Source organism: Condylura cristata, unplaced genomic scaffold (assembly GCF_000260355.1).
Source record: "Condylura cristata isolate star-nosed mole 26May11 unplaced genomic scaffold, ConCri1.0 scaffold00008, whole genome shotgun sequence".
Classification (NCBI taxonomy): Eukaryota; Metazoa; Chordata; class Mammalia; order Eulipotyphla; family Talpidae; genus Condylura; species Condylura cristata.
In genome coordinates this window covers 13,703,822-13,728,090 of record NW_004567109.1, presented here as the reverse complement: position 1 = coordinate 13,728,090, position 24,269 = coordinate 13,703,822, and the positions used below count along the sequence as shown (strand labels likewise).

The following is a 24,269-nucleotide window of genomic DNA, read 5'->3' as shown; positions in this document are numbered from 1 at the left end:
AGCTCCCTGGCCCGAGACCTTGAACTTGTGCTGTGTGGGTCAGCTCCCTGGCCCGAGACCTTGAACTTGTGCTGTGTGGGTCAGCTCCCTGGCCCAAGATCTTGAACTTGTGCTGCAGTGGCTGTGAATAGCTTCATAGTGCTGAGACTTAACCCTTTGTGCCACCAGGGAGGCTGCTGCTGGCAGCCTTTGATAAAAAGGAAGAAGCGATGGAGCTCTATGTCTCCAAAAAGCAAGAACCCAAACCCAAACCCTTCCACCCAAGGCCCAGATCAAGGCCCAGAACAAAACTTAGGGATTCTGAAGTGACTTCTCCCTGGGAGGTCAGGATTACCTACCCTAACCACTGGACTTAGGACCTGGCCTCTCTACTTCTGTCCCCAGCAGGGAGCAGTACCTGCCTAGTGGAACTCTCTGGGGAGACAGAGAGTGAGAGAGGCAGTGTGGGGCATAAGCACCACCAGGTCACAGCCTTGTAGCCCACGGGCCCAGCTTTCCAGATGACAGCTTCCAGAAAAGAAGCCCCCAGCCCCTGAAGGAGCCCTTGAACCCCTATCAGAGGCTTTTGGGAGAAACTAGAGATGGGCCTGGAAGTTGCCCCAACAATGTTCCCAGGCAAGAATGTTCCCAACTGGTCACAGTGTGATCCATTGACTCAGCAAAAGGACTCTATCCAGGCCCACTGCACATGACCAGCTTGCCCAAGGTCACCGGCAAGCTGGCTGTGGACAGTTTTCAGCCAGGATCATAAAGCCCACAGGTTCACCTTCCAGGAGGCCAAAGGTCAGAGTAACTTGGACCCTGGTGGTCCCTGGATCCAGGCACCACTGGCTCTGTGAGAGGCTCCGTAGAGAGATGAGAGCCCAAAAGGGAAGGTCACCCCTCATTGGTAGGACCCCAGTGGCCAGACTCCTGGGGAACTCAGAGAAAGAGTCCTGGAGCCCTTCTCTAACCCCCCAACCTGGAGAAGATGGTGGTCAGGGAAGTGACCTCAAATTTTTTAACTATCACAGGCCCTCCCTGGTGACACAATGGGTTAAAGCACAGCACTATGAAGTCAGCTGCAGCCACTTAGCATGAGTTTGATTCCTGGCAAAGGAGCTGACCCACATGGCGCAGCAGACCTCTCCTGACCTGCCTGCTGCTCCCCTCAGCAGTGTATTTCAGTTAGTCTGCCTGTACTGCTCCCCACTCTGTCTCTGGTGAATTCTCTTACCCCCCCCCATACCTCTGGCCTGTATCCCAGTTCTTGCATGCATAAATAAATCTAAAATAAAAAGCCCTGATATGAGGCACATACTGGAAAATCCTGAAAAGAGCAGGCACATACTATGACCTGCTTTGGCCAGCAGGAACAACTGCGCCCCCCCAGGCAATAGCCCTGGTCACTCCACCCTAGTTTACATCCCCAATAATGCATCCCACACACATGTTCACTCCCTGTGTACTTATCCCACCTTTGTGCTTGACTCTAATAAATGCGAGACTGTCCAGGCTGCACATTACTGCCCAGTGTAGCCCCTGGAGGCTTCTCACTGCTCCAACACACTTGGACTTTGACCAGTCTTTCCCTGTCCTGCACCACCTGGCCAGGTGGAACGTTCTAGAGGAACAGAGAGAACACCAGACTAGTGGTTGGAGCCTGAGAACAAAGAAGCTGGTGGGTCACTTACAGGGAGACTCACAGCACATTGGCTCAAGGAATTAGGTGCCATTGGAAGGTTTCAAAGCAGGGAGTAACTGTATGATTGGCCAACACACAGAAACTCAGCATGTGAGAGATCTATCTACTAAGGTCAAGTTTCTAGATTAGAGAATTTATTCCATGAACTGATTATATATTGTCAGGCTCCTAGCCAGATAAATGTTTCTTGGTCTAGCCCCTGGTCATTTTTTAGCAGGGTTATTAAGCTATAATTTACATACCAGAAAATTCACTCACCTTAAGTGTCCAAGTCAATAATATTTAGTATTTTTACAGCATTGTGCATCACTCACCATAATCCAGTTTGAGAACATTTCCTTTATCCCCAAAGAGCCCTCCGGCCCTTTGGTGGTCAGCCGCTGCTTCCATGTCCAGCCCCTGGCAACTGGTAATCTATATTGTGTCTACAGATTTGCCATCTCTGGATAGTTCCTATAAAAGGAATCACATGATGGGTAGCCTTTGGTGACTTCCTGGTGAGGCTGACTTTGTTTCATCATTTATATCTGGTGACTATGCATCCTCCTGATTTCTCTAAACTATTCATGAAAAATGTGGGTCAGCAAAAGAAAACAAGTTTCTTTCCCAGAAATCTTCCTTCTCTAACAGGACCTACTAGTTGGCATCCCCTTTTGGGGTTTCTGCAAGGCAGGGCAACTGCTTCTTGTCAAAAGACCTGGGTTCACCTCTTTACTACTTTTTCTAGCTACAGGCTCTGGGCCTTTCTGGGCTTGCTTTTCCTCACCCATAGAGTGAGTCACACTACAACCTCCCTCATTACTTTATTCAGTGATTAGTCAGCTAGTGCATTGAGTGCTTAATACAGACTTGGTAAGTACTTCACAGGAGAGAACCTTTATCAGAGGTGCTTGTATTTATTTATGCATACAAGAGCTGGGGTCTAGGCCAGAAGTGCAGAGGCTGTGAGCCATCAGCTCAAATATTTTTAAAGGCTCACTTTCGTTTAATGACTTTACATTTTGCCCGCGGTTGGGAATAAAACTGCGAGAACTTCACCAAATTACACGAAACACTTCACCCAGAGAAAACCTAGCTTGCGGCAGATAAGCAAAGGCCAAAACTCAGGAACCCACAACAGCAAAACAAAAACTCAAGAGTTTTCCTACAAACTACTTTTAAACTCACTGCAAGGGGCGCCGGGACCAACGATCACCAGCTGCCCAGACAGCAAAAAATTATGCTTCCGAAATCTCTTGATGTCGATTCCGCACGCAGAGCAATCGAGCTGCCCTGCGTGTGCCACTCACGACAGAAGCCCTTTTTGCTGAAACCGCTGCAAGAACAGAGTGGCAGTGTTAGCGAAACCCTCTTTCGGTACAGGTGAAAATAAAGCCGATGCAATTTACCACCCCACGTTGCTGATATTAAGGCGAAAACTACAAGATCTTCCGAGCTAGGAGGAAATATTTACAAAGAGGCTTATTATTTGTTCTTCCGATTTTTATTTAGAAGTAAATGCAAGGACTTGCGCTACTATGCAAATATACGCAGTGCTTCCTGGGAAGGTGCCGCGGGCGCAAAGTGGGAGGGGTAGTTAGGAAGACTTGGCGGAAGGAGGCTGTGAAGTTCTGCACCGGCTGTAGTGTGGGAAGCTGTGTGTCTAATGCTCCAATTTTTGAAACTCACAGTGGACTACCTTATTGTATATTTTGTTTTTGTGTCATTAAAATATTTTTGAAGTATAGTCCTTGTTTCCAATTTTTATATTTTATTTTTTTAATCAGGTTTTTTGAAGTATAATTTACATAAAGTTCACTTTTTTTTAATCCTTATTGGTCACTGACTTTTACCAAACTCAAACATATAAGTATACTCTATCACAATCTAGACAGCAAACATTTCTATCACCCCAAAAATTTCTTTGTGCCCTTTTCTAGTCAATCGTTTCCCCAGTTCCCTGTTGGACAGCCAGTGCCTTGGACCTGTAGTTTTTCATTTTCCAGGAGGGTATAAAAATGGAATCATTCACATATATTTCATTTTAATATAAAAATAGTCTGTGCTAACTAATTGCAAAGAAATTGGAACATACAGAAATTAATATAAAATGTGAGAATGCTTTTGCTTAGTGTTTATCTTGCCCTACTGTTTTCTATATACATACACATTGTCATTTTTCCAACAAAAAATATAGTGTTAGACATTTTACTTAATATATTTTAACAATGTACGAAGTCCTTGACCTCTACAAAATATGAGCTGTCAGAGAAAGGAGTCACATAAACAACTCCTAACACTAACAGAAAACAGATGTGTAATAATGTGTAAGCTGGTGGTAAATCTAGAACTGGGCACTGTCAATTGTGTGGGCTCGTTCTGTAATCCATCAATCATCTCTTAAAAAGAAAACATTTCACTCCTCTGCTTAACTCTCCAATGCCCTCCCACAGTAAGAGAAACAAAATCCCAAGTCTTCACTGAAGCCGTTCTGTGCTGATACATACCTGGATTTCCATCTTCATGCCTGCCACTCTGAACATCTATTAAGCTCCTGCCATCTTGGTCCTTGATAAACTCTTACTAGCTCAGGCTCCTTCATCATTCAGCTAGATAAATCTGGTTTATTCTGGTATTTGCCTCTTGTGTTTTTTTCTGTACTTGCTAATGGTGTCTCCCACTCCAGATTGTAAACTCTCTAAGGATATGGTTTAGCTTGCCCTGCATGTAGCAAAAGGCACAATGAGCACCTTGTTAAAGATTTATTTATTTCTGCATACAAGAACTGGGGTACAGGCCAGAAGCGCAGGAGGTGAGACAGTGGGGAACAGAACAGGCAGATCGATTGAAATACACTGCTGAGGGGAGCAGAGGGCCAGACAGATCTGCTGCATCACGTGGGTCAGCTCCCCTGTAGGGGGACTCGAACTCATGCTACAGTGGCTGTAGATAGCTTCATAGTGCTGCACTTTAACCCGCCGCGCAACGACGGCCCTATTTGTTGAATTTAAACAAAATCTTAAAAAAAAGGGGGGGGGGCAAGAGTTCAACGAAAAAATAGCATGCCAGTCCCCAAGGACAACAAAATAAAGCTATAAAGACAGCCTGAACCTAAGTTGAAGGTGCCCCGAACATGACAATTTGAACTGGTGTCAGTATAGATGGTGGTTTGGGAACTTGGTGGGATGAGACTGGAAGACAGAAAGTCTGGGCACCAATCCAGGTAGGAGGCAGCTCTTGACTCCTGCTGGCAGTTACCGGCTCCCTCTGGGCTGTTACAGTTCTTTGTACATTCCTTTATGTTTATGGGTTTCTCCTCCATCTTAGTGTGAACCCAGCAAAGGACGGAACTGGGTCTTGTTTACATGCCTAACACCTAGTAAAGGGTAGAAAATACAACAGGTCTCAACAAACAAGTGACAGATCAAATAACAGAACAGTCAGTTTAATGATTATACAAGTCAGTCTTGGTTTTTGGTTGGGAGTTCGAGTTGAGGCGCTGTACTTATTCGCTACAACCGTGCTTAATGTTTCATAGGTTTCCTTTAAATAAGCGGCATAGCAACCATTAAGGGGCTTGGCAAAGTTCCTGGCAGACAGTAAAACTCCTAACAACTGCCAGTCCACAGGCGCGACCGGTGTCTCATCTCCAGGTTCTTGGGCTGCCAAATCCCCGTTCTGTTCAACAGGATACCTTTCAGGCGCTGCTGTTCCAGGTAACACCCCGGTCCTGACATCCCCATAAGGCACCAACCAAAAATGGCGACCTCCAAGCCATTCCAGCGCGTCAGTTACCGATCGTGCGAGTGATAGCTACAACAGGCGGAGTCGGGAAGAAAAAGTTAAGGCAGGCTTCTCCACGCTAGGGTAGAAGGCGTAGACTTCGCCCACGCAGTTAGTAAACCTCAAGCTGGAAAAAGCCAAACGGCTGGAGCTGAGTGACAGCCGAAGATCGCGACCACGTGTCGGAGACCCGTCTGCGCCTGCGCGAAATAGGCGCGCGCCCGCCGGCCGGAAGAGCTGCGCGTTTCCGGGTTGGAGGCGGGGGAGCGGTGCCGGAAGTGCTCGGGGAGGGCCGAGCAGTCGGACCGGCTGCTGAGACGAACGCTTCACTGGGGCAGTCTCCGCATATCATGGGGAGATAGACGCTGCTGCCTGTGAGTCTTGGGCCCTGGCAGTTGAGGAAGAAGAGCGGGAGGAGGGAGTCAGGACCCAGACCCACAGTGGGTCAGTGTTTGAAGAACCAGTTGTGGAGGAGACGGGGCTGTGAGCAATCAGGCTCTTGGGACGGGACTGAGGGACTCGGGGCTCGGAGAGACGCGTCAGTGGGGACTAGGGTTCCAGACGGGACTTAGGGAACGGGGACGGATGTGAGTTCTCCGGCACCCGAGGGAAAGCGATGTGAGGGGGATAGGATCGCGAGGACCCGCGCTCCTAGGAAGAGAGGGTCGGGACGGAACCGGGCTTGAAGACACGGACTCCTGAGAGGTAAAAGCGGAGCCGTGAGGACTTGGGCGCTGAGATGCAGAAGCGGGACAGTGAAGATCCAGGCTCCCAAGCACTCTGAACCAAGGCAGCAGAGACTAAGGTTCCTGAGGGGCAGGAGCAGGCACAGCACACTTGGGTTTGGGAAGGAAAGAAGCGGGCAGTGAAGACGGGCTACGGTGGGGACGGGATCCGGGCTTGGAGACTCCGAAGTACCTGAGGGAACAGGGCTGGGAGCTCCCGAGATCCTAAAAGCGGAGAGTGTATGGGGCCGTGGCTATGAGAACAGCCTTCAAGACAAGGGAAAGAGTTTTGGGGAAAGAGATCCATTTTTTCTTATATTCTCTGAGTCCAGAGTTGTAAAGGATCTATTCGGGGTAGACGACGACTCCTTCGCGCTGCCTACTTGACTTTTGGCAGGCTTTGCTTGTGTCAGATACTTAATCTAGGAAGCCCACATGCAAGCATCTTCGTGTTCTGCTACATTCTTGCGAAGCTCTGATGTGAAGTTGAAGCAGTTTGAACTCAGTTATATACTTGATAAATGCTTTAAGTCTCATTCCACTGGACCCTAATCGAATACAGATCTTTGCATCTCAAATAAAAGAATGTCAGAGGTAGAAGGACCCGAAATGACAATCTTTAAAATCCTGTTTTCATGTGAGGAGGTTAAGGTACGAAGAAGGCTTCAGCTCACTGAGATTAGACCATCATTTTGATGCAGTACCTTGCTCAGTAGCAAATAGGAGATGCCTGATTAGTAATCCTTGAAAACTTGCTTCTAGAATCTTTGCTCTAACTTCAAAAACAGGAGGGAAATTTTTAGATTCTAGTGCTTTGACTCTTACTACTGTATTCACATTGATACACTGAATGTCACCTGTTAGGAAGCTCACTTTCTCTCCCCCACCCATATATATATATAGTAAATTATTTAGAAAGTTGCAGATAAGTATGTTGTATTCTGTAGCTTTAGCACAAACATTTACTGGAGGTGGCTGCTTTTAGGTAAAGATGGATGGGAAACATAGACTAGTCACTTCCCTTCTTCATTAATTTTTACTGAAACCTTCTCAGACTAACCAGGCACCGTCCTAAGCACTTTCAAGTATTATATCGTTTAATTATGACTTAGAGCCTCACAAGTTAGACACTTATTCCCATTGTACAAATAAGGAATTCAGTTCAGGGAAGTTAAGTATCTTGCTTGAAATCACATAATACTAAGTGACTCAGCCTCAGTCAAACCAACTTTTTGTTTGAAGTTTTTTGCTGCTTTTCTAAGTGGATTCCTTTCCATGTCTCTGTTTTCCCATGAGTAAAAGAGAAGTAATAGTTATACAGAACATACTGAATGAAAGCAGCCGTTCCTCCTTTAGACTTGTTTTCATGTCAAGTGTTGCAACATAGTAAGGTACTTAGGTAGTGTGTATTTGAGAACTCATTCCTGTGTTTTTAAAGAAGCATAAATGGCCAATATAGAAAAACAGGACCTGAAGAGAACTTTTCCTTACAATGGGTTAAGACATATTTCATTTTAAATTTAGGAAGCTTAGGAAGACCCATTTGAAAAACAAGTTGACTTAACTTTACAGTTAATTGTAACAAAGGCTAGATTGTTGGGGAAAATTGAGCTAATTTAGTTGAAACTACAGTTTTATCCCCAGTGGGCTAGCTCTATATTTGCAGATGTCTATGTATGGATGTAAATAAGTGACTGAAACCTAACACCAGATTTATGAGGTCAGGTATGCCCATGCTTTCACTTTCAGGTACTTACTGTTTAACTGTTTATTCCTGAGTTAACATTCTCATTTACATTTATAAAATTACTCTGTCACGCATTTGTGTCTCTAGCATTGATTGACTTATTATAGCAGGATTTGAAAGTATCTGATCAGAAAATGATTGAAAGCAATACATCAGCAGTGTTTGTGGTAAAACAGCTGTGGTGGAAGCAGAAGACAAACACTGAAATCTGTACATATGGACTTAAAAACCTTGCACCGTTAGAGCTAGAAGGGACTTCAGAATTTACTTGTTCCTGCTCCTAAGTATAGTCTCGCAGGCTGCAAATATGGATGTAGAAATTCTACTCAAAGGGAGCTCACATCACTCAGTGGCAGAACTGGGATGGCCCTCAGTGCTGCTGCCTTGGGTCTTCCCTGTGCCACACAACCTCTCACCAGCCTCTTGCTGACCATTTGCCACTACCAATTCTTTTCAAATCCACTGTTCTTTGTTTTTCTCTAGTCATTTAAGAATGCTTTTAGTGAGATGGAAAAATGCACAAAAATATGTAAAAATAAACTAATATAATAATAATAATTAAAAAAAAAGAATACTTTTAGGATGCTACCGACACATAGCAAGAGGCATGAAATCTTCTAGCTTTAATACACTGATTTTCAAAATTAGGATTTAGAAGAGGAGAGCACATATGTGATCTTAGCAGACATGTTTATTTATTCTTCCTATGTGCCAAACACTCTTCTGAGTGCTTTAGATACATAAACTCAGTGAATTATCACAATCTTATGTGATCGACTCCACTTTTCAGATCATGAAATTGAGGCATGTAAAAATTAGATAATTTGTTCAAGGACATAAAGTTGACAAATGACAGAGTTGGATCAGTATTTAAGCCAGATACTGCCATCAGAGTCCATGCCCTTGACCACTTTACTGTATTACCTTACTTTCCTGCCTATATAGGATCAAACCAGTCAAAAAACTAGTGGGATAAGTCCCATACTTCTTTTTTTTTTTTTTGAAGTTATTATTATTATTTTTATTTTGCATACAAGAACTAGGGTTAGGCAGAGGTGGTGAGAGAATTCACCAGAGAGAGTAGGGAGCAGAACAAGCAGATCTACTGAAATATACTGCTATGGGGATCAGCAGGAGAGACAGAAGAGGTCTGCTGCACCGTGTGGGTCAGCTCCCTGGCTAGTGATTGAACTCTGCTGCAGTGGCTGCCGATGGCTTCATAGTACTGAGACTTAACCCCTAGCACTACCAGGGAGGCCCTGGATTTCTGTTAGAGGAACATGGTTTTGGATTTTGTCATCTATAACCTGTCAACTACAGCTTAAAATGTAATGGGTGAGAGGAGGGATGGTAAACACTATCTTGTTTTGATAGAATTATTAAATATTTTCTACTGTAGATCACTGGGGCTTTGGCTTTCTAGACTTACATTGTGAATCCCATAGCACATAGGAGGGCCAGTCGGGGTTTATTATTATCACTGTTGCCTCAGATTGTCCCCATAGCTAATGCCTTTGCGTTTACATAGTACAATCCTCTCTCCTCACATTTTAAAGTAGTGAGAGTTAGAAATTTGAGTAGTTCAAAGGTAACCAACCATGGTATATTACATAATGGAATTCAGGTCATTTACAGTCACTTCATTCCATTGTGCTTGGTCATCATCACCCACATGTAGGCTAGACAAAACTTGTCTGTAAACAGGTAATTTGGACATGAAATTCTTGATCAGGATGTACTGTTTTGTGTTTAAATTATTTTTAAATTCACATAGACATCAACTTCACCCTTTGGGAGTAATAGTTGTATGAGTTGTGACATTTGCATACAGTCATGTAAGCACCGTTAACACTGAGGTTACCCCACATTTCCACCCCTCCAAATTTCCTCATGCTGTGCCTTTGTCCTTGGTCAGGACAAACCTTTGAACACCCTCATCTATTCTTTCACATACTTTGTCTTTCTCAGTGTCATTTAAATGGAATCACATGGTAGATAGAATTTCAAGTCTTACCTTTTTAACTTTGATTAAGGCTCAACACATTTAAGATTATCCGTGTTTGTATGGCTCCTACCTACAGAGAGAAATCAGATATATTCATTCAACAGTTGAAGGATATCTGGATTACCTCCAGTACTTGATGATTACATTTCTGTAAACTGATTTTTCTGTGAGTATAAGTTTTCATTTCTTTAGGGTAAATGCCTAGGAGTAGGATTGCTGCATCACATAATAAATGTATACTTTGTATGAAACTGCCAAACTCTTTTCCAAAGAAACTGCATCATTTTCATTTATATCAGAAATATATATAGAAGTTTCACTTGCTTTACATGCTATTTAGTACTTGTTTATTTAAAAATAAATTAGCTATGTTGATTGGTATTTAGTGGCATCTCATTGTGCCTTTAACTTACATTTCCCTAGTGGCACTGAGCATATTTTCATCTGTATATTTTAGGGTCTCTTCAGATATTTTGCCCATATTTTTTGGGCTTTTTTTTTTTTTTTTACTTTTTCACATCTTTGGCCACTTTTTAAGTTGGGCTTTTTATTTTATAGTTGACTATTGAGACTTCTTATATATCCTGATGTTCTTTCTCAGATATGTAATTTGTAAATATTTTCTCTATGAATTGCTATTTTATTTTTCAGAGTAGAAGTTTTACATTTTTTATTAAATCCACCTTATCAGATTCTTTCCTTTGTGAATTGTACTTTTGATGTATTTGAGCATTCTGCCTGACCCAAAGTAATGAAATTTTCTCCCATGTTTTCTTCGAAAAGTTTTCTAGTTTAACATTTTTACACTTAGATCTGTGATAAGTTTTGAATTTATTTTTGTAGAAGTTGTGAGGTTCATTTTTGTTGCTGCAGCTGTATTCTTGGTTACATTTTCAAAATAGGGATCAGTATTACCTACCTATTTCTTCCAAGGAAACAAAACAAATAATGGTTTAATTTTTTTCCCTATAGGTAACATATGCACATAGTACAGAATTTGGAGACTACAATGAAAAGTGAATCTTCTCCCACCCAGATAAGCCCCATAACCCCAAGGCAGCTACTGTTATTGGTTTCTTATGCATCTTTACAGGGATAATTTATACATTATAATTATGCCTGTAGGTGTGTGTTTTGTTAAATTCTAACAAATTATTCTCACTGTTCTGAACTTTGCATTTTGACTGAACAATGTCACTTAGAGATCATTTCATGAGCTGCTACTTGTTTTTTATTAAAGTTATTTTCCTGAGATATCACTCATATCATACAATTCACCAATTTAAAGTTTATAATTCAGTGTATATTTTTTAGATACTCAGGATTGGGTGACCTTGAAAAACTATAATCAAATCCTAGATTATTTTTGTCTTCCATAAAAGAAACCTCATACCTAGTAGCAGTCAATCCTTAATTCTCTTCCTCACATTCCCAGTACTAACAATGCTTCTTTTTCTCCATAGTTATGTCTTTTTCTTGACATTTCATATAAATGAAATTATACACTATGTGGTTTTTTGTTACTGGTTCTTTCACTTAGCAAAATATTTTCAGAGACTTTTTAAATATATTCTGTTGCACCTTATTTAGTTAACTGTATCACTTTTGATGGACATTTAGGTTAAAATTCCTTGTAAGTGTAGTCTTTTATTTGCATACAAGTTCAATTATAAGTTGTTAAAAATGGAACTATGGGGGGCCCTCCCTGGTGGCACAGTGGGTTAGAGCACTGCACTGAGAAGCTTAAGCCACTTCCACATGAGTTCGATTCCCGCCTGCCCTGGAGGTTACCCACATGGCGTGGCAGACCTCTCCTGACCCGCCCACTGCTCCCCTCAGCAGTGTACTTCATCCATCTGCCTGTTCTGCACCCCACTCTGTCCCTGGTGAATCCTCTCACCCTCCACATCTCTGGCCTGTACCCCAGTTCTATATGAATAAATAAATCTTTAAAAAAAAAAAACTATGGGATAAAAACAATATATACTTTTCTAATTTTGAGAGATGCTGCCAAATAGCTCTTTATAGAGACCTCTAATTTTATCTTCTCATCCCAACAACATATGAAATAACTCTCCATAAAATTTTCAAACACAATATGTGTAAAACTTTTCAAACATAATATGTGTGTAAGTTTTCATCATTGCCAAATGGGTAATAGACAGTAGCTTGTAGTGTTAATTTGCATTTTTATTGTGAATGAGAATAAAGGATCATTTCATTTTTAAAAAAAGATTCATTTATGTATGCATATAGAACTGGGGTACAGGCCAGAGATGTGGGTGGGGTGAGAGGATTCATCAGAGACACAGTGGGGAGCAGAACAGGCAGATCAACCAAAGTACATTCCTGAAGGGAGCAGCTGGAGGGTCAGGAGAGGTCTGTTTTGACATGTGGGTTAGCCCCCTTGTTGGGATCGAACTTGTGTGGTAGTGACTGAATAGTGCTGCACCCTAACCCGTTGTACTACTAGGGAGGGCCCCAGGATCATTTCATTATTTTAAGAGCCATTTAAACTTCTTACACTGATACTTTTTTTTTTTTTAAGATTTATTTATTTATGCACCCAGAACTGGGGTACAAACCAGAGGTGCAGGTGCGGTGAGAGGATTCACCAGAGACAATGAGAGCAGAACAGGAAGATTGACCAAATATACTGCTGAGGGGAGCAATGGGTGGGTCAGGAGAAGATCACCACACCATTTAGGTCACCTCCCTGGCCGGGTATGAAACTCATGCTGAAGCATCTTTAGCTTTGTAGTGCTGTGTTTTAACCTGTTGTGCCACCAGGGAGGGTCCCACTGTCACTTTTTGCAATTTTTTTGGAGGTGGTTGAGTACTTATTTATAATTTTTTTCTACATAAAAGAAATCAGTCTTTTGTCTTTGATATATATTTTGCATAGAGTTTTCCTAGTTTGTCTTTTCTCCTTTAATTTGGTTTATGTTTATTGTTTTGCAGAATTTAAAATTTTTTTTAAAGATTTGCTTACAAAAAAAAGATTTATTTGGGCATACAGAAACTGAGGTACAGATCAGAGGTGCTGAGGGTAAGAGGATTCACCAGAGACAGAGTAGGGAGCAGCACAGGCGATCTACTGAAACACAGTACTGAGGGGAGCAGCAGGTGGGTCAGGAGAGGTCTGCTAAGCCATGTGGGTCAGCTCCCTGGCCAGGAATAGAACTCATGCTGCAGTGGTTTTGGATAGCTTCATAGTGCTGTGCTTTAACCCATTGCACCACTGGGGAGGGCTCCAGACATTTTAATGTTTATGTAACTGAACATGTCAGTGTTTTGTGACTCTTGAGTTATCTTTACAGAAGCATTATTTACTCAAGAATATGTTTTCGTTTTAAAAAGATGTCATAGTTATAGGTTTATATGCAGTTTCAAAAAATAATGCAGAGAGATCCTTTGTGCACTAGGCTAAAGATAGTGATCTGGCCTGTCCCCCTTTTATAACCACTTACTGCTCTCCCACATTAGTTATTCTGTCCACCTCAATAGCTTCTATTCTGTTTCTAAAATGTTGTCATTTCAAAAATGTTCTGTAAACGGAGTAATGTAATAGGTACCCCTTTTGGATTGGTTTATGCTCAGTATAGTTCAGATATTTGTCCTAGTTGCGTATTATCATTAGTTTGTTTCTTTATATTTCTAAGTAATGTTCCATGGTATGGATGCACCACATTCTGTTTATCTGTTGAGACACCTCAGGTTCCAGTTTCTGACTATTATAAATAAAGCTGCTATGAACATTGATATACAGGTATTTCTGTGCACATCTATTTTTATTTCTCTATCATAAATATCTAGTCCTGTGGTAGCAACATGTATAGGTCATTTTTTATTGATTTTGAGTTATAATTTGCATACAATAAAATAAATCATATTTATAATTTAATTTGATGAGTTTTGATTAATGTATGCAGTTGTGCCGAGCATCACCCCTTTCAATAAAACATTTTTATTACCTCAGAAACTTCCCTGTGCCCCTGTGCAGTCAATCTCTACCTCCTCTGTCACTGGAGATGAGTTTTGTTGTTGTTGTTTCTTTAATTTTTTTTTTTAACTTATGCATATAAGGCCATGGGTGTGGGCCCAAAGTGCAGGGGTGAGAGGATTCACCAGAGACAGTGATCGACTGAAATCCATTGCTACGGGGAGCAGCAGGACAGTGGAGGTCTGCTGTGCTATGGGGTGGGGTTGAACTCATGCTGTGATTCCTAAAGGTTGGAATGTCACAATTTTGTGTTATGTGTGTCTAGTTTTCCTCAAACAAGTAGAACATTAATTTTTCAGTAAGATATTCTATAATAGCATCATCAGTGATATGATTCTCTGGACGCAGTTTCCTGGATCCTGGCTAGTGAAGATGTGCCAGGCCATGCCATGGAAATGTTCTGTGGTAGGAGTGGTGCTTGATGCCAGTTGTTCATTTACAGGTAGCTTTTGAAAATGGCTGCCTCTCGTTTCACCGGGCTCACAGCCGTTGCTGATGTAATTAAAGATCTAGACACTCAGATAGCTGTAAGTAAGCTCCTTGAGGCCTCTGTGGGCAGAACTTAGTGAATGTGCTTTTGATCCTGATGAAACCAAAGCTGATGTCCAAAGAATCAGCCTCATGGTTCTAAAAATTAAGAGTCTTCTTGAGCCTAGGGATTGCATGTACTTAAAGATTGATAACACTGAGAGAAAATGTGCTCTTGGTGGCAAAGGAGAGCTTACTTTTAACAGTTGCTGTTATTTAATCATAGTCCCGACATAAACTTAAGCATGTTTTGAAATGCCAGAATGAACTAACTATTTTCTGAAGTTTTATGACTGGATTTCAAGTATATGATTGTGCCGTGACTTATTTGAATTTAACATTATTTTATTTTCAAAAACAAAGCATGTGGTCATTAAAACAAAGCATGTGGTCATTATCTTCTGTTTTTACAAAGTCTTCAATAATTGTCTTGCTCATTCTAGTTTATTTTTGTATGCAAGAGTCCTGACTGCATTTACTTTCTTCTTCATATCAATTTTGTGGACTATTTCCCTTAGCTTTTGGAGAAGAGATGGTTCTAAATATCAGGTGAGAGCAATGAACGTTCTTCCCCACATTTTTAATGAGTAGGTATCAGATGATCACTATTCCAGATACACTGAAGACCGTTCAACATCTGACAGATCTCAGAATTTTTCAAAATTCATCCTTTATTACAGGTGCTTCTGGAGCTAATTCTCATGTTTTCCTTCTGCAGTTGATTGGCCTTGGTCCTCACAGCTCCAAAAAGAAACAGGATCTTGATAAGCTCTATGAGCTGAAGTCCAAAGCTCGGCAGATTATGAACCAGTTTGGTCCCTCAGCCCTAATCAACCTCTCCAATTTCTCGTCCATAAAACCGGAACCAGCCAGCACTCCTCCACAAGGCTCCATGGCCAATAGCACTACGGTGGTAAAGATACCAGGCACTCCCGGGGCTGGAGGGCGCCTCAGCCCTGAAAACAATCAGGTATCATCCGAGTACTTCTTTGCTCTCTGTAGGCGCCTGTGTTTATTTGAACCCATAGTGCTTTAAGAAATGTCCATTTCAGATGCTGCCTCTTCTCTCAACTGCAAAAGGAAGCTTTTTCCCCTCCTTTGGACTTCTAAGATTCCTTATCAGATTACCACATAATTCACTTTTATTGTTTTTAAATAGAATAATTAATGAATTCATTATTCCTGTAATAAATGTATTCTTGCCTCTAGCTTTTTCTCCTTCTAGTTCATCCAGCTGCTGACATTATTAATTTTCAACAATGATTCTAAAATCTACTTCCCTTTTTCTACCCATGATCCTGATTCTGTCCTCCAAGCCCACAAGAAATAAGTTTTCTCTCTTGACTTGGGCCTTATATAATAGGTAGTAGGATGAGGAGACGATATGTCTAGAGAGTGGGAGGAGAGCCTGGCACAGGCGAATGGGGGTGGGCTGGGCAGATGGTCTGGAGACTAACCTATGTGGAGTGTGGAGTCTGTCGGAGAAGAATAAGAGATAAACTTGTATAGGTAGGATTACCCCAGAATGTACTGGGTCTTTCGTAGTTTCCATAGGGACTTTTTGTCAATAGACAGTTTTTGTGAATATTTTAATGGAGAAGTTAAGAATAACATTATAAAAGTAGCATGTATTGATTAGGTAGTAAGATAGGAAAAGGGGTAGAGAGAGGAAAACCAATAAAGTAGTAATGGTAAAATGGAGAAGAATGGGTAGCTCTAAGATATTGTTAATGTATTTATTTTCATAGTTATTTCCTTTATGCATATTTGTCACAGACACTTTAGAAATACAGAGAGTAAATAGGCCTTGATACCACCACCACCTAAAAATGACTGTGGTTAGTATTTTAGCATGTCTTTTGTTTATTTTTTTGAAAAGATTTATTTATTTAATACACACAAAAGCTGAGGTGTAGGCCAAGGGTGGGGGGTGGGGAAGCATTGATTGAGGATTCACCAGAGACAAGAGTGGAGAGCAGAACAGGCAGATCTGCTGAAATACACTGCTGTGGGGAGTAATGGGTTGTTTTGTTTCTTAATATTTTGATGAAAAAAATCTTTTCCCAATTAACTCTAGGTATTGACCAAGAAGAAATTACAAGACTTAGTAAGAGAAGTAGACCCTAATGAGCAATTGGATGAAGATGTGGAGGAGGTAAGGCGCCTTGGGGTATCCCAGAGGCTGTACCTTGAGACCTAGTAGGGAATTGCAGTTATTGTAGACCACAAATCTGAATCTGAATCTGGCCTCTGCCACTTACTCATGTGGTATGAGTCATTAAACTTTCTGAGACTCAGTTTCTTCTTGTGTTGGTAGGTGTGACTATATCTACAGGCTTATTGTGAGAGTTAACTTATGTAGGTTATCTGGAGAATGCCTGGCACTTGATAACTAACAGCTGCTGTTACTTTTACTTGTCAAAAGGGCATCATTTGCTACTCATGGCCAATTCCTTTCAACAGTTTTGGTTGTTTCTAGAATATTCCTCCATGTTTCTAAGTAATATACTCAAACATATCTTTTGATTCATGAAGTTTGTAATAGCCTGGTTGGTGCCTATTATGGTTGAAGAGAATTTCATTAAACCATATACACATTGCCAGACACACTTTACCTCTTTTCCAATATTATTTTGTCATATTTTGTGACAATAACTGAAAAGTAAGTACTGACAGTATTCACACTGTTTGTGTAGTTCACTGCTGAGCCAGGTCATATCTTGGTTGCCTTTCCTTTCTTACACAGCTTGTTCTCTTTAAGTTGATAATTGACTCCCTTTTATTTACTTTAATTTTTGTTGGTGCCTTTTGTATTCTGTATCTGCTGTCAGTTGTTATATCCCTCTCTAAATTGTTTTCCAAATGGAAGATAGTTTATTGATGTGGATTCTCCCCACCTCCCTGGAGATTTCACTCCCAGAAACCTCCACCACTTCTGATTGATTAATTTTAGGCCACTTGAGCAAAGTCTTCATGAGTCTTACATTCTTTTTCTGTATGGATATCCTGAAGCCAGGATTTGAGGTTGAATCCTGGTTTCACTGCTTAGTAATTACAAGGCCATGAGCAAGTTAGTCTTTTTTTTTTTTTTTTTTTTTAAGATTTACTTATTTATGCATACAGAACTGGGGTACAGGCCAGAGGTGCAGGAGCAGTGATAGGTTTCACCAGAGGCAGAGCAGAGAGCAGAACAAACATATTGATGAAGTACACTGCAGCAGGCGGGTCAGGGGAGTTCTGCCACAGCATGTGGGTCACCTCCGGGGCAGGGATCGAGCTTGCACTGAAGAGGCTGCAAGGAGCTTCACAGTGCTGCACTGTACTCTGTTAGGCCACCAGGGAGGGCCCCAAATTAGTCTTTTTGAGTCTTAGCGTCCTCTTCTATAGAATGAGGATAAAAATCCAATCCTCTGTTTTCCCCACCAGATTATTGTAAGGACTAATGGTAATGGAAATAAAGTGCTTTAAGGACTTTATACGAGCAATTAAAGCAAACTTGAAATGCCTACCTGCTTGTGCCCATGCAGTCATTTCTTTTCACAAACCTTTTCCCTTTGCAAAGCAGCAGCCCGCAGCAGCAGCTTTCTACCCACCTGGGTTTATACATGTCTTATTTCCTTCTCCTTTTCCTCATAACCCTTGAAAATGTTAAAAAGAAAAAGAAAAGAAACTTCAAATAAGGAAGTATTATGAATCATTTTTGTTTTTCCACCTAATTCAAAAGCAAATCTGGGGATTAGGGTTGAGCTACTGCTCCCTACTGTGTAGAAAGTACATCACCAGAAAGGTGTGAATTACTCCCAGTCTGGCTAATGAGTCAATGTGTTTCTATTGTTGTCTTCACTCCTCCTCCCCACTTCAGCTTAAAAGTCTGACTAAATATGTGAATCAGGCAGATACAGTTGTCCCAGCAATAGGAGCCTACCCTGCCAATGTGATGGTTACTCTTCTCCCACTTTTGTCTCGCCCAGATGCTGCTGCAGATTGCTGATGATTTTATCGAGAGTGTGGTAACAGCAGCCTGCCAGCTGGCTCGACATCGCAAGTCCACCACCCTGGAGGTGAAAGACGTCCAGCTGCATTTAGGTACATGTCTCCATTCTTCCTGGGGTCTCCACACTGTTGCTTCTTAGAACTGCCAGAAAAAAAAAGCAGTTAGAAGAATCTTCTTGCCAGAATCAGACTTTTAGGTACTGGGATTGCTATGTCCACTAAACAGCAGTGTCACATAAAGAAGAAAAGCATCCATGGTGGTGGGCAATGAGACCAGACATTTGGTATGTTACTTTCTGGTTGTATTCCCTTACCCCTCCCACTTACCTTCTCTTAGACCTGTTTCCATAATTCTAAAGTGGAGATCATGGTATTCTCCTTACAGGGTAAAGGGTCTGGCACAAAGTTTGAGCGTAGTAAATACAACTGTTTTGTCTCTTCATTCAAATGATGGTGTTTCCCAGATGTCACATAATCTGTGTTCTGTTTTTCCTACTTAACAAACACTAAATTCAAACTCGAATTTTTTCCTGGAAGATAACACCTCTAATATTATTAACCATAATTGCATAGAAAGTAATAAACCTCCCTCTACATTAGTTATGAGACCAATAGAAAATGAACAGTCAAAAAAATAAAGTAAGCAATTTATAACTACAAAGATAGTCACACTGTCTTTTTGTTGTGAACAAGGCAGAGCACAGTAAACGATTCAGTGCCGATAAGCCTAAGATTGCTCAAAGGCTTCCTTCCCAAATATCAAGAAGATGTTTGGGAAGCCTGTGACTGCCTGTTCTGATTAATATTACAGGTATTAACAATGAAGGACAGGTATTCCAATATCTATTGTTTTTGTAACAAAACAGTGGCTTAAAATAATGACAGTTGTTAGTTTTATTCATAAGTTGTTTATTTTGTTTGTTTATAAGTTGGGGAGTTGACAGGGCTTAGCTAGACAATTTTGCTAAGCATTTCTCATGTGATTAGTCAGGTGGTAGCTGGGACTGAGATTGCTTTGAAAGAAGTCTCCTAACGCTGCCATCCCAAAGAGTCATAAAGCAGGTGGTTTATCACACCAGAATTTATTTTGTTGGTGTATTTGTCTTCATATTTCTGGAAGCCAAAAGTTTGAGATCAACATGCTGGCTAGGCAGTGCTCCCTCCAAGCTTCTGGTGAAGTCCTTCTTACCTCTAATTCTTTGTTCAGGGAGTGGCCAGCTATCCTTGGCATTCTCTGGCTTGCAACTGCAGTGGTCCAATCGATGTCCAGTTGAGAAAAGTAATGTAGACTATCTTTTTTTTCTTAAGTTTATTTTTTATTTATGCATACAGAACTGGGGTACAGGCCAGAGGTGCAGGGGCAGTGAGAGGCTTCACCAGAGAGAGTGGGGAGCAGAACAGGCAGATGGATGAAGTACCCTGCTGAAGGGAGCAGCAGACAGGTCAGGAGAGGCCTGCTGTGCCACATGGTCCCCTCCAGGGAGGGATCGAACTCATGCTGAAGTGACCTTGGCTTCTTAGTGCTGTGCTCTAACCCACTGCACCACCAGGGAGGGCCCATGTAGACTATCTTACTGGAAAGTGAATACCCTATTGTTTAGGGGAAACAAAGAGCACATAGGGCAAAAGTGTGATATTTCAACCTGTGGGAATCATGCAGTGGTTTTCAGAATTTGGTGAAGCTTAGCAACCTTAGCAAGGCCTCTCCCTGTGTATGTCTTTGTTCCATTTCTCATAGGATGCCGGTCATATTGGACTAAGGGCGCACCCTGCTCCTATATGACCTTAGCTAGTTACATCGGCAATGACCCTATCTTTGGTACATGCCGAGATACTGGGGGTTTGATCCAGTTCAACACAAACCATAGTTTCATTGTGTCCATGTCTCCCAAAAAGCCGGACTCCTCCAGTCTCTCTGTGTTCTGTTTACATAATGGCACTATACTGTAGTCCAAGGATAGCTGAAGGCTCCAGAAGTATCTCAATTCCTTCCCTCATGGAGGGAATTACATGGACTTTCTAACCCAGTGTCTGTAGTCATGCAGCACCACTTGTTCTGAATTCTGTTCTTTTTTTTTTTTTTTGTAAAGATTTATTTATTTATGCATACAAGAACTGGGTACAGGCCAGAGGTATGGGGTGGGGAGGGGTGAAAGGATTCACCAGAGATAGAGTGGGGAACAGAATAGGCCTATCTGCTGAAATACACTGCTGAGGAATCCAACAAGTGACATGATCAAATTCATGCCACAGTGGCTGGTAGTAGCTTGATAGCACTGAGACTTTAATCTTTGCGCCACCAGGGAGGCCTTTAGCAAAAATTCCGTATAAAGCTACTTTGCACTAGGCAGTTTAACTATCCATCTTATTCCCTAAAAGATTGTTGTTATTATTATATTGATGTTTCATAAACACATTTAAATATATTGCTGTATGCACTTAAATATCTATGTTTGTGTCTGGCAGCAACTTTTCTTTAAAATGACTTTAGATATATGTTCCGACCCCCTTCATGTTCATTATAAAATTTAATTTGTGGAGATTAATCTTAGTGTCACAATGTTAGTAGAAGTCTTCAGACATTTTTATTTTCAAAGAAATACTGGATGAGAGCTATATATAAAAGTATTCTAGATCCAAACTGGAATCATTCATTCACTGAATATTTACTGTACATTAGACATAAAATAGGACTGTGCTCAATATGATTTAAGGTTATGCCTATCTGGAGTAAAACAAATCTACAAATGTTGTCAGTGCTTTAGGGGAGTATGATCAAAGAGTTCCCATGTAACTCTTTTGAGTAAAGACTTACTTCCTTAATCTCTCATAAGTGGGCTTCACATTGTTCATGGGGTAGGGGCACCAAGTAGCTACTTATGCCTGTTACTGCCAAAGCGGAATAAACACAATCCCTGCCCCCTGGCAACTTGTGATGATTTGACAGGGACAAGCGTGCCCAGTAGTGTAGAGGGCATGGAGCTCTGGTTGCATATACCTATTTCTGTGTGCTTCCTCTGTGCATCAGTCTCCAGCTCTGAAATTGCATCATGTCATTAAAGGCTCTTAACCACCTTCGAGGTGCTTATTGCTGTGGTTACCACCAGGTCAAAGATGAAGAAACTGGGGCCTCCTTGGTGACTCAAGAGGTTAAGTCTCAGCACAGTGAAGCTACCCGCAGCCCCTATGCACCCAAGGAGCTGACCCACATGGCGCAGCAGACCTCTCTTATCTCACCTGCTGCTCCTCATTAGGGTGTTTCAGTCGGTCTGCTTGTTCTGCTCCCCACTCTGTCTGGTGAATCCTCTCACCCTCTGCCTGCATCTCTGGCCTGTACCCCAGTTGTTGTATGCATAAATAAAACAAATCTTTAAAAAAAAAGATGAAGAAGCTGCACAGTGAGGCCACAAGCGAGGGCTCTGCTCTTCCCTCCCAGATGAAGCTAGGAATGTCGTTTTGTTCTTTCTCTTCCTTTGGGTTTGAGAGGAATTACCTTGAGCATAAGAGGAGAACTAAAGAAATTACTTTTCCATGAAATCACATGGAAACCTTGTGTTCAGCTCTCACAGCTTTGAATAATCTGCCCCTCTTTCTATGCAAGGTGAAATGTGTCTTTTAAACCTTGAAGGTGCCACATTCAGTCTTCCCTTTTGTGTTCCAGAGAACCCCTCTGTAGGCTAACTGGCTTTGTTTTGTTTTGTTTTGTTGTTTTCTTTACATCTTAAAAGGACAAGATTATTAGGAAAAGAGACATAGACACAGGTGGGCACGAGCTGCTGCAGGCTGACTATCATAAGTACAGTGGACTGCTGCAGTTAGCCCTCCCTGAAGGTTGCCTGTTGGTCACACTGCACACCTGCCTCTGCCCTTACCTCTGCTGTCCCTTCCTTGTAGAGCGCCAGTGGAACATGTGGATTCCAGGATTTGGCTCTGAAGAAATCCGACCCTACAAGAAAGCTTGCACCACAGAAGCTCACAAACAGGTGAGGAGCCAGTAGAGGCCTGGCAGCCGCACTGCTCTCTGGAGCTCAGAGGGAGTGTGCACATCACCTCGCTGTGGCTGCCACTTCTCAGACTGGGAGCGTCACTTCCTGGTCAAAGGTCAGAGCGGCCTGGCTCCAAGAAAGCAATCAGATAGTCCTTGGTGCTTCCCTGTTCACACACAACGTCTGGGGTTTTTTTCTTTCAACTTTGATGAGCACCATTTAAAGCTGGTGATTTTAAGCTCTAATGTGGATGCATCTCACCCCTGCACATCTCTAATACCACCTCCCCTCGTAGCAGCTGATTAGATTGCCCATAAATGGCAATAATACTGGGATAATCTCTTGGTCAACAAGAGTGAACAAAACAAATCAGTAATTTGTCTGGTGATAGTAAAATGTGATCTGAATGTTTTCCCTGATTGTGGTGGAAGTTATATCAATTTTCCTTTATTGTAGATCATCAAGTGTGTAATGTCAGCTGCTTTTCTTTATTTCTTTATTTTTTAAGATTTTTTTACCCACACACATTGAATAACTTGAGTACAGGCCAGAGGCGCCGGGGTTGAAACAGAGTGGGGAGCAGAACAGGCAGAAGTACGGAAATACACTGCTGAGGGGAGCAGTGGGCAGGTCTGGAGATGTCTGCTGTGCCATGTGGGTCAGTTCCCTGGCCGGGGATCAAACTTGTGCTGCAGTGGCTGTGAACAGATTCTGCGCTTTAACCCATCATGCCACCAGGGAGGGCCATCAGCTATGAAACAGAGGCCCCTCTTCATCCTTAGAGAAAGAGATTGGGAAAGCGGGAGTCTAGAAAACACACTTTGAAGGCCTGTACCCTGTGTCTCCAAAATACAAGAAGTATTACCTTCTGCTTTTAACTTTCTTGCCGTCCTGCTAGCCTGAAGCAGTTTGGCTCCTCTGGTCAACAGCTTGGATCCACTGGTCTGCACAGGCATCTCTGGCCAGCAGACTGTCGGCAGTTTCAAAGGAGCCTGCTGTTCTGTCCTGCAGATTCCTGAGAACACCACCTCGGGTGTAGACCATGCGCCTGTTAGCCACACATTGATGTTCCAGAAGGCTCCTGACCCTGATTTGTGTAATCGTTTATTCCTCTCTCCTTTCAGAGAATGGCATTGATCCGGAAAACAACCAAGAAATAACACATGGAAAGGTCAGGGAATGGACAACAATGTATTTGGAGATACTTGAGCTGAAGCCTCAGCCATCTCATCCTTGGAATTTTTTTTTTTAATGCTCACAGAGAAGCATATATTTTTTATTAACAGTGCAGCAATATAATGACTGAAAGGATCTGCCAAAAGAATAAAGCCTCCTACCCTAACTTCCGGTCCCTTTTCCCGCCGTCTCAAAGAGGAGCAGTGCATCTTCCAGAGAAGATTTTATTTCTGGTTTATTATATAAGTGATTGAATACGGGACAAAGCATTATGGTCTTGTTTGGTGAGACAGTATTAGCAGGATTTGTAGAGTTTTCTGTTTCCTTCTCCCTTTCCCTCTTTCCTGTACTTTGTAATGTCAGTGTTTATATGAATATGACTTTCATTTGCTTTTCCAGAATAAAGAAGTTATTAATCGAAAGTTAGAGGGTGCATAGTTTACAGCCTTTGAAATGCCACAGGGAGTTAGGACAAGCAAGCTGGGAGGTAGCTCTGTAGTCAGTAGGTGGCAGCACTGTGGTTAGTTCTGTGACTGAGGAAGAAACCTAGGGACTTTCCATTATTTTACTCCGAGGAAGGCCACTCCATCAATGGGCGTTTGAGTCCAGTTTCTCTGCCATAAAGATTGGGCAGGGTAACCTTCCCGCATGCTGAAGAGG

The 24,269-nt window shown here is 41.9% G+C and overlaps 1 protein-coding gene across 2 annotated transcripts; it reads left to right on the top strand.

The window, feature by feature from the left end:
* The first annotated feature begins 5,722 nt into the window (after positions 1 to 5,722).
* On the top strand, positions 5,723 to 24,031 carry TAF12 (TAF12 RNA polymerase II, TATA box binding protein (TBP)-associated factor, 20kDa). Of its 2 annotated transcripts, none has more exons than XM_004678693.2 (6): positions 5,723 to 5,820; positions 15,173 to 15,424; positions 16,532 to 16,609; positions 18,426 to 18,540; positions 22,342 to 22,430; positions 23,558 to 24,031. In XM_004678693.2, exons 2-6 carry the CDS (start codon positions 15,257 to 15,259, stop codon positions 23,591 to 23,593), a joined length of 486 nt encoding a protein of 161 aa, XP_004678750.1. In that variant the 5' UTR covers positions 5,723 to 5,820; positions 15,173 to 15,256; the 3' UTR covers positions 23,594 to 24,031. The 2 variants fall into 2 exon arrangements, with proteins under 2 accessions (XP_004678750.1, XP_004678751.1); XM_004678694.2 differs by having other exon boundaries at positions 5,807 to 6,151.
* The last annotated feature ends 238 nt before the right edge of the window (positions 24,032 to 24,269 follow it).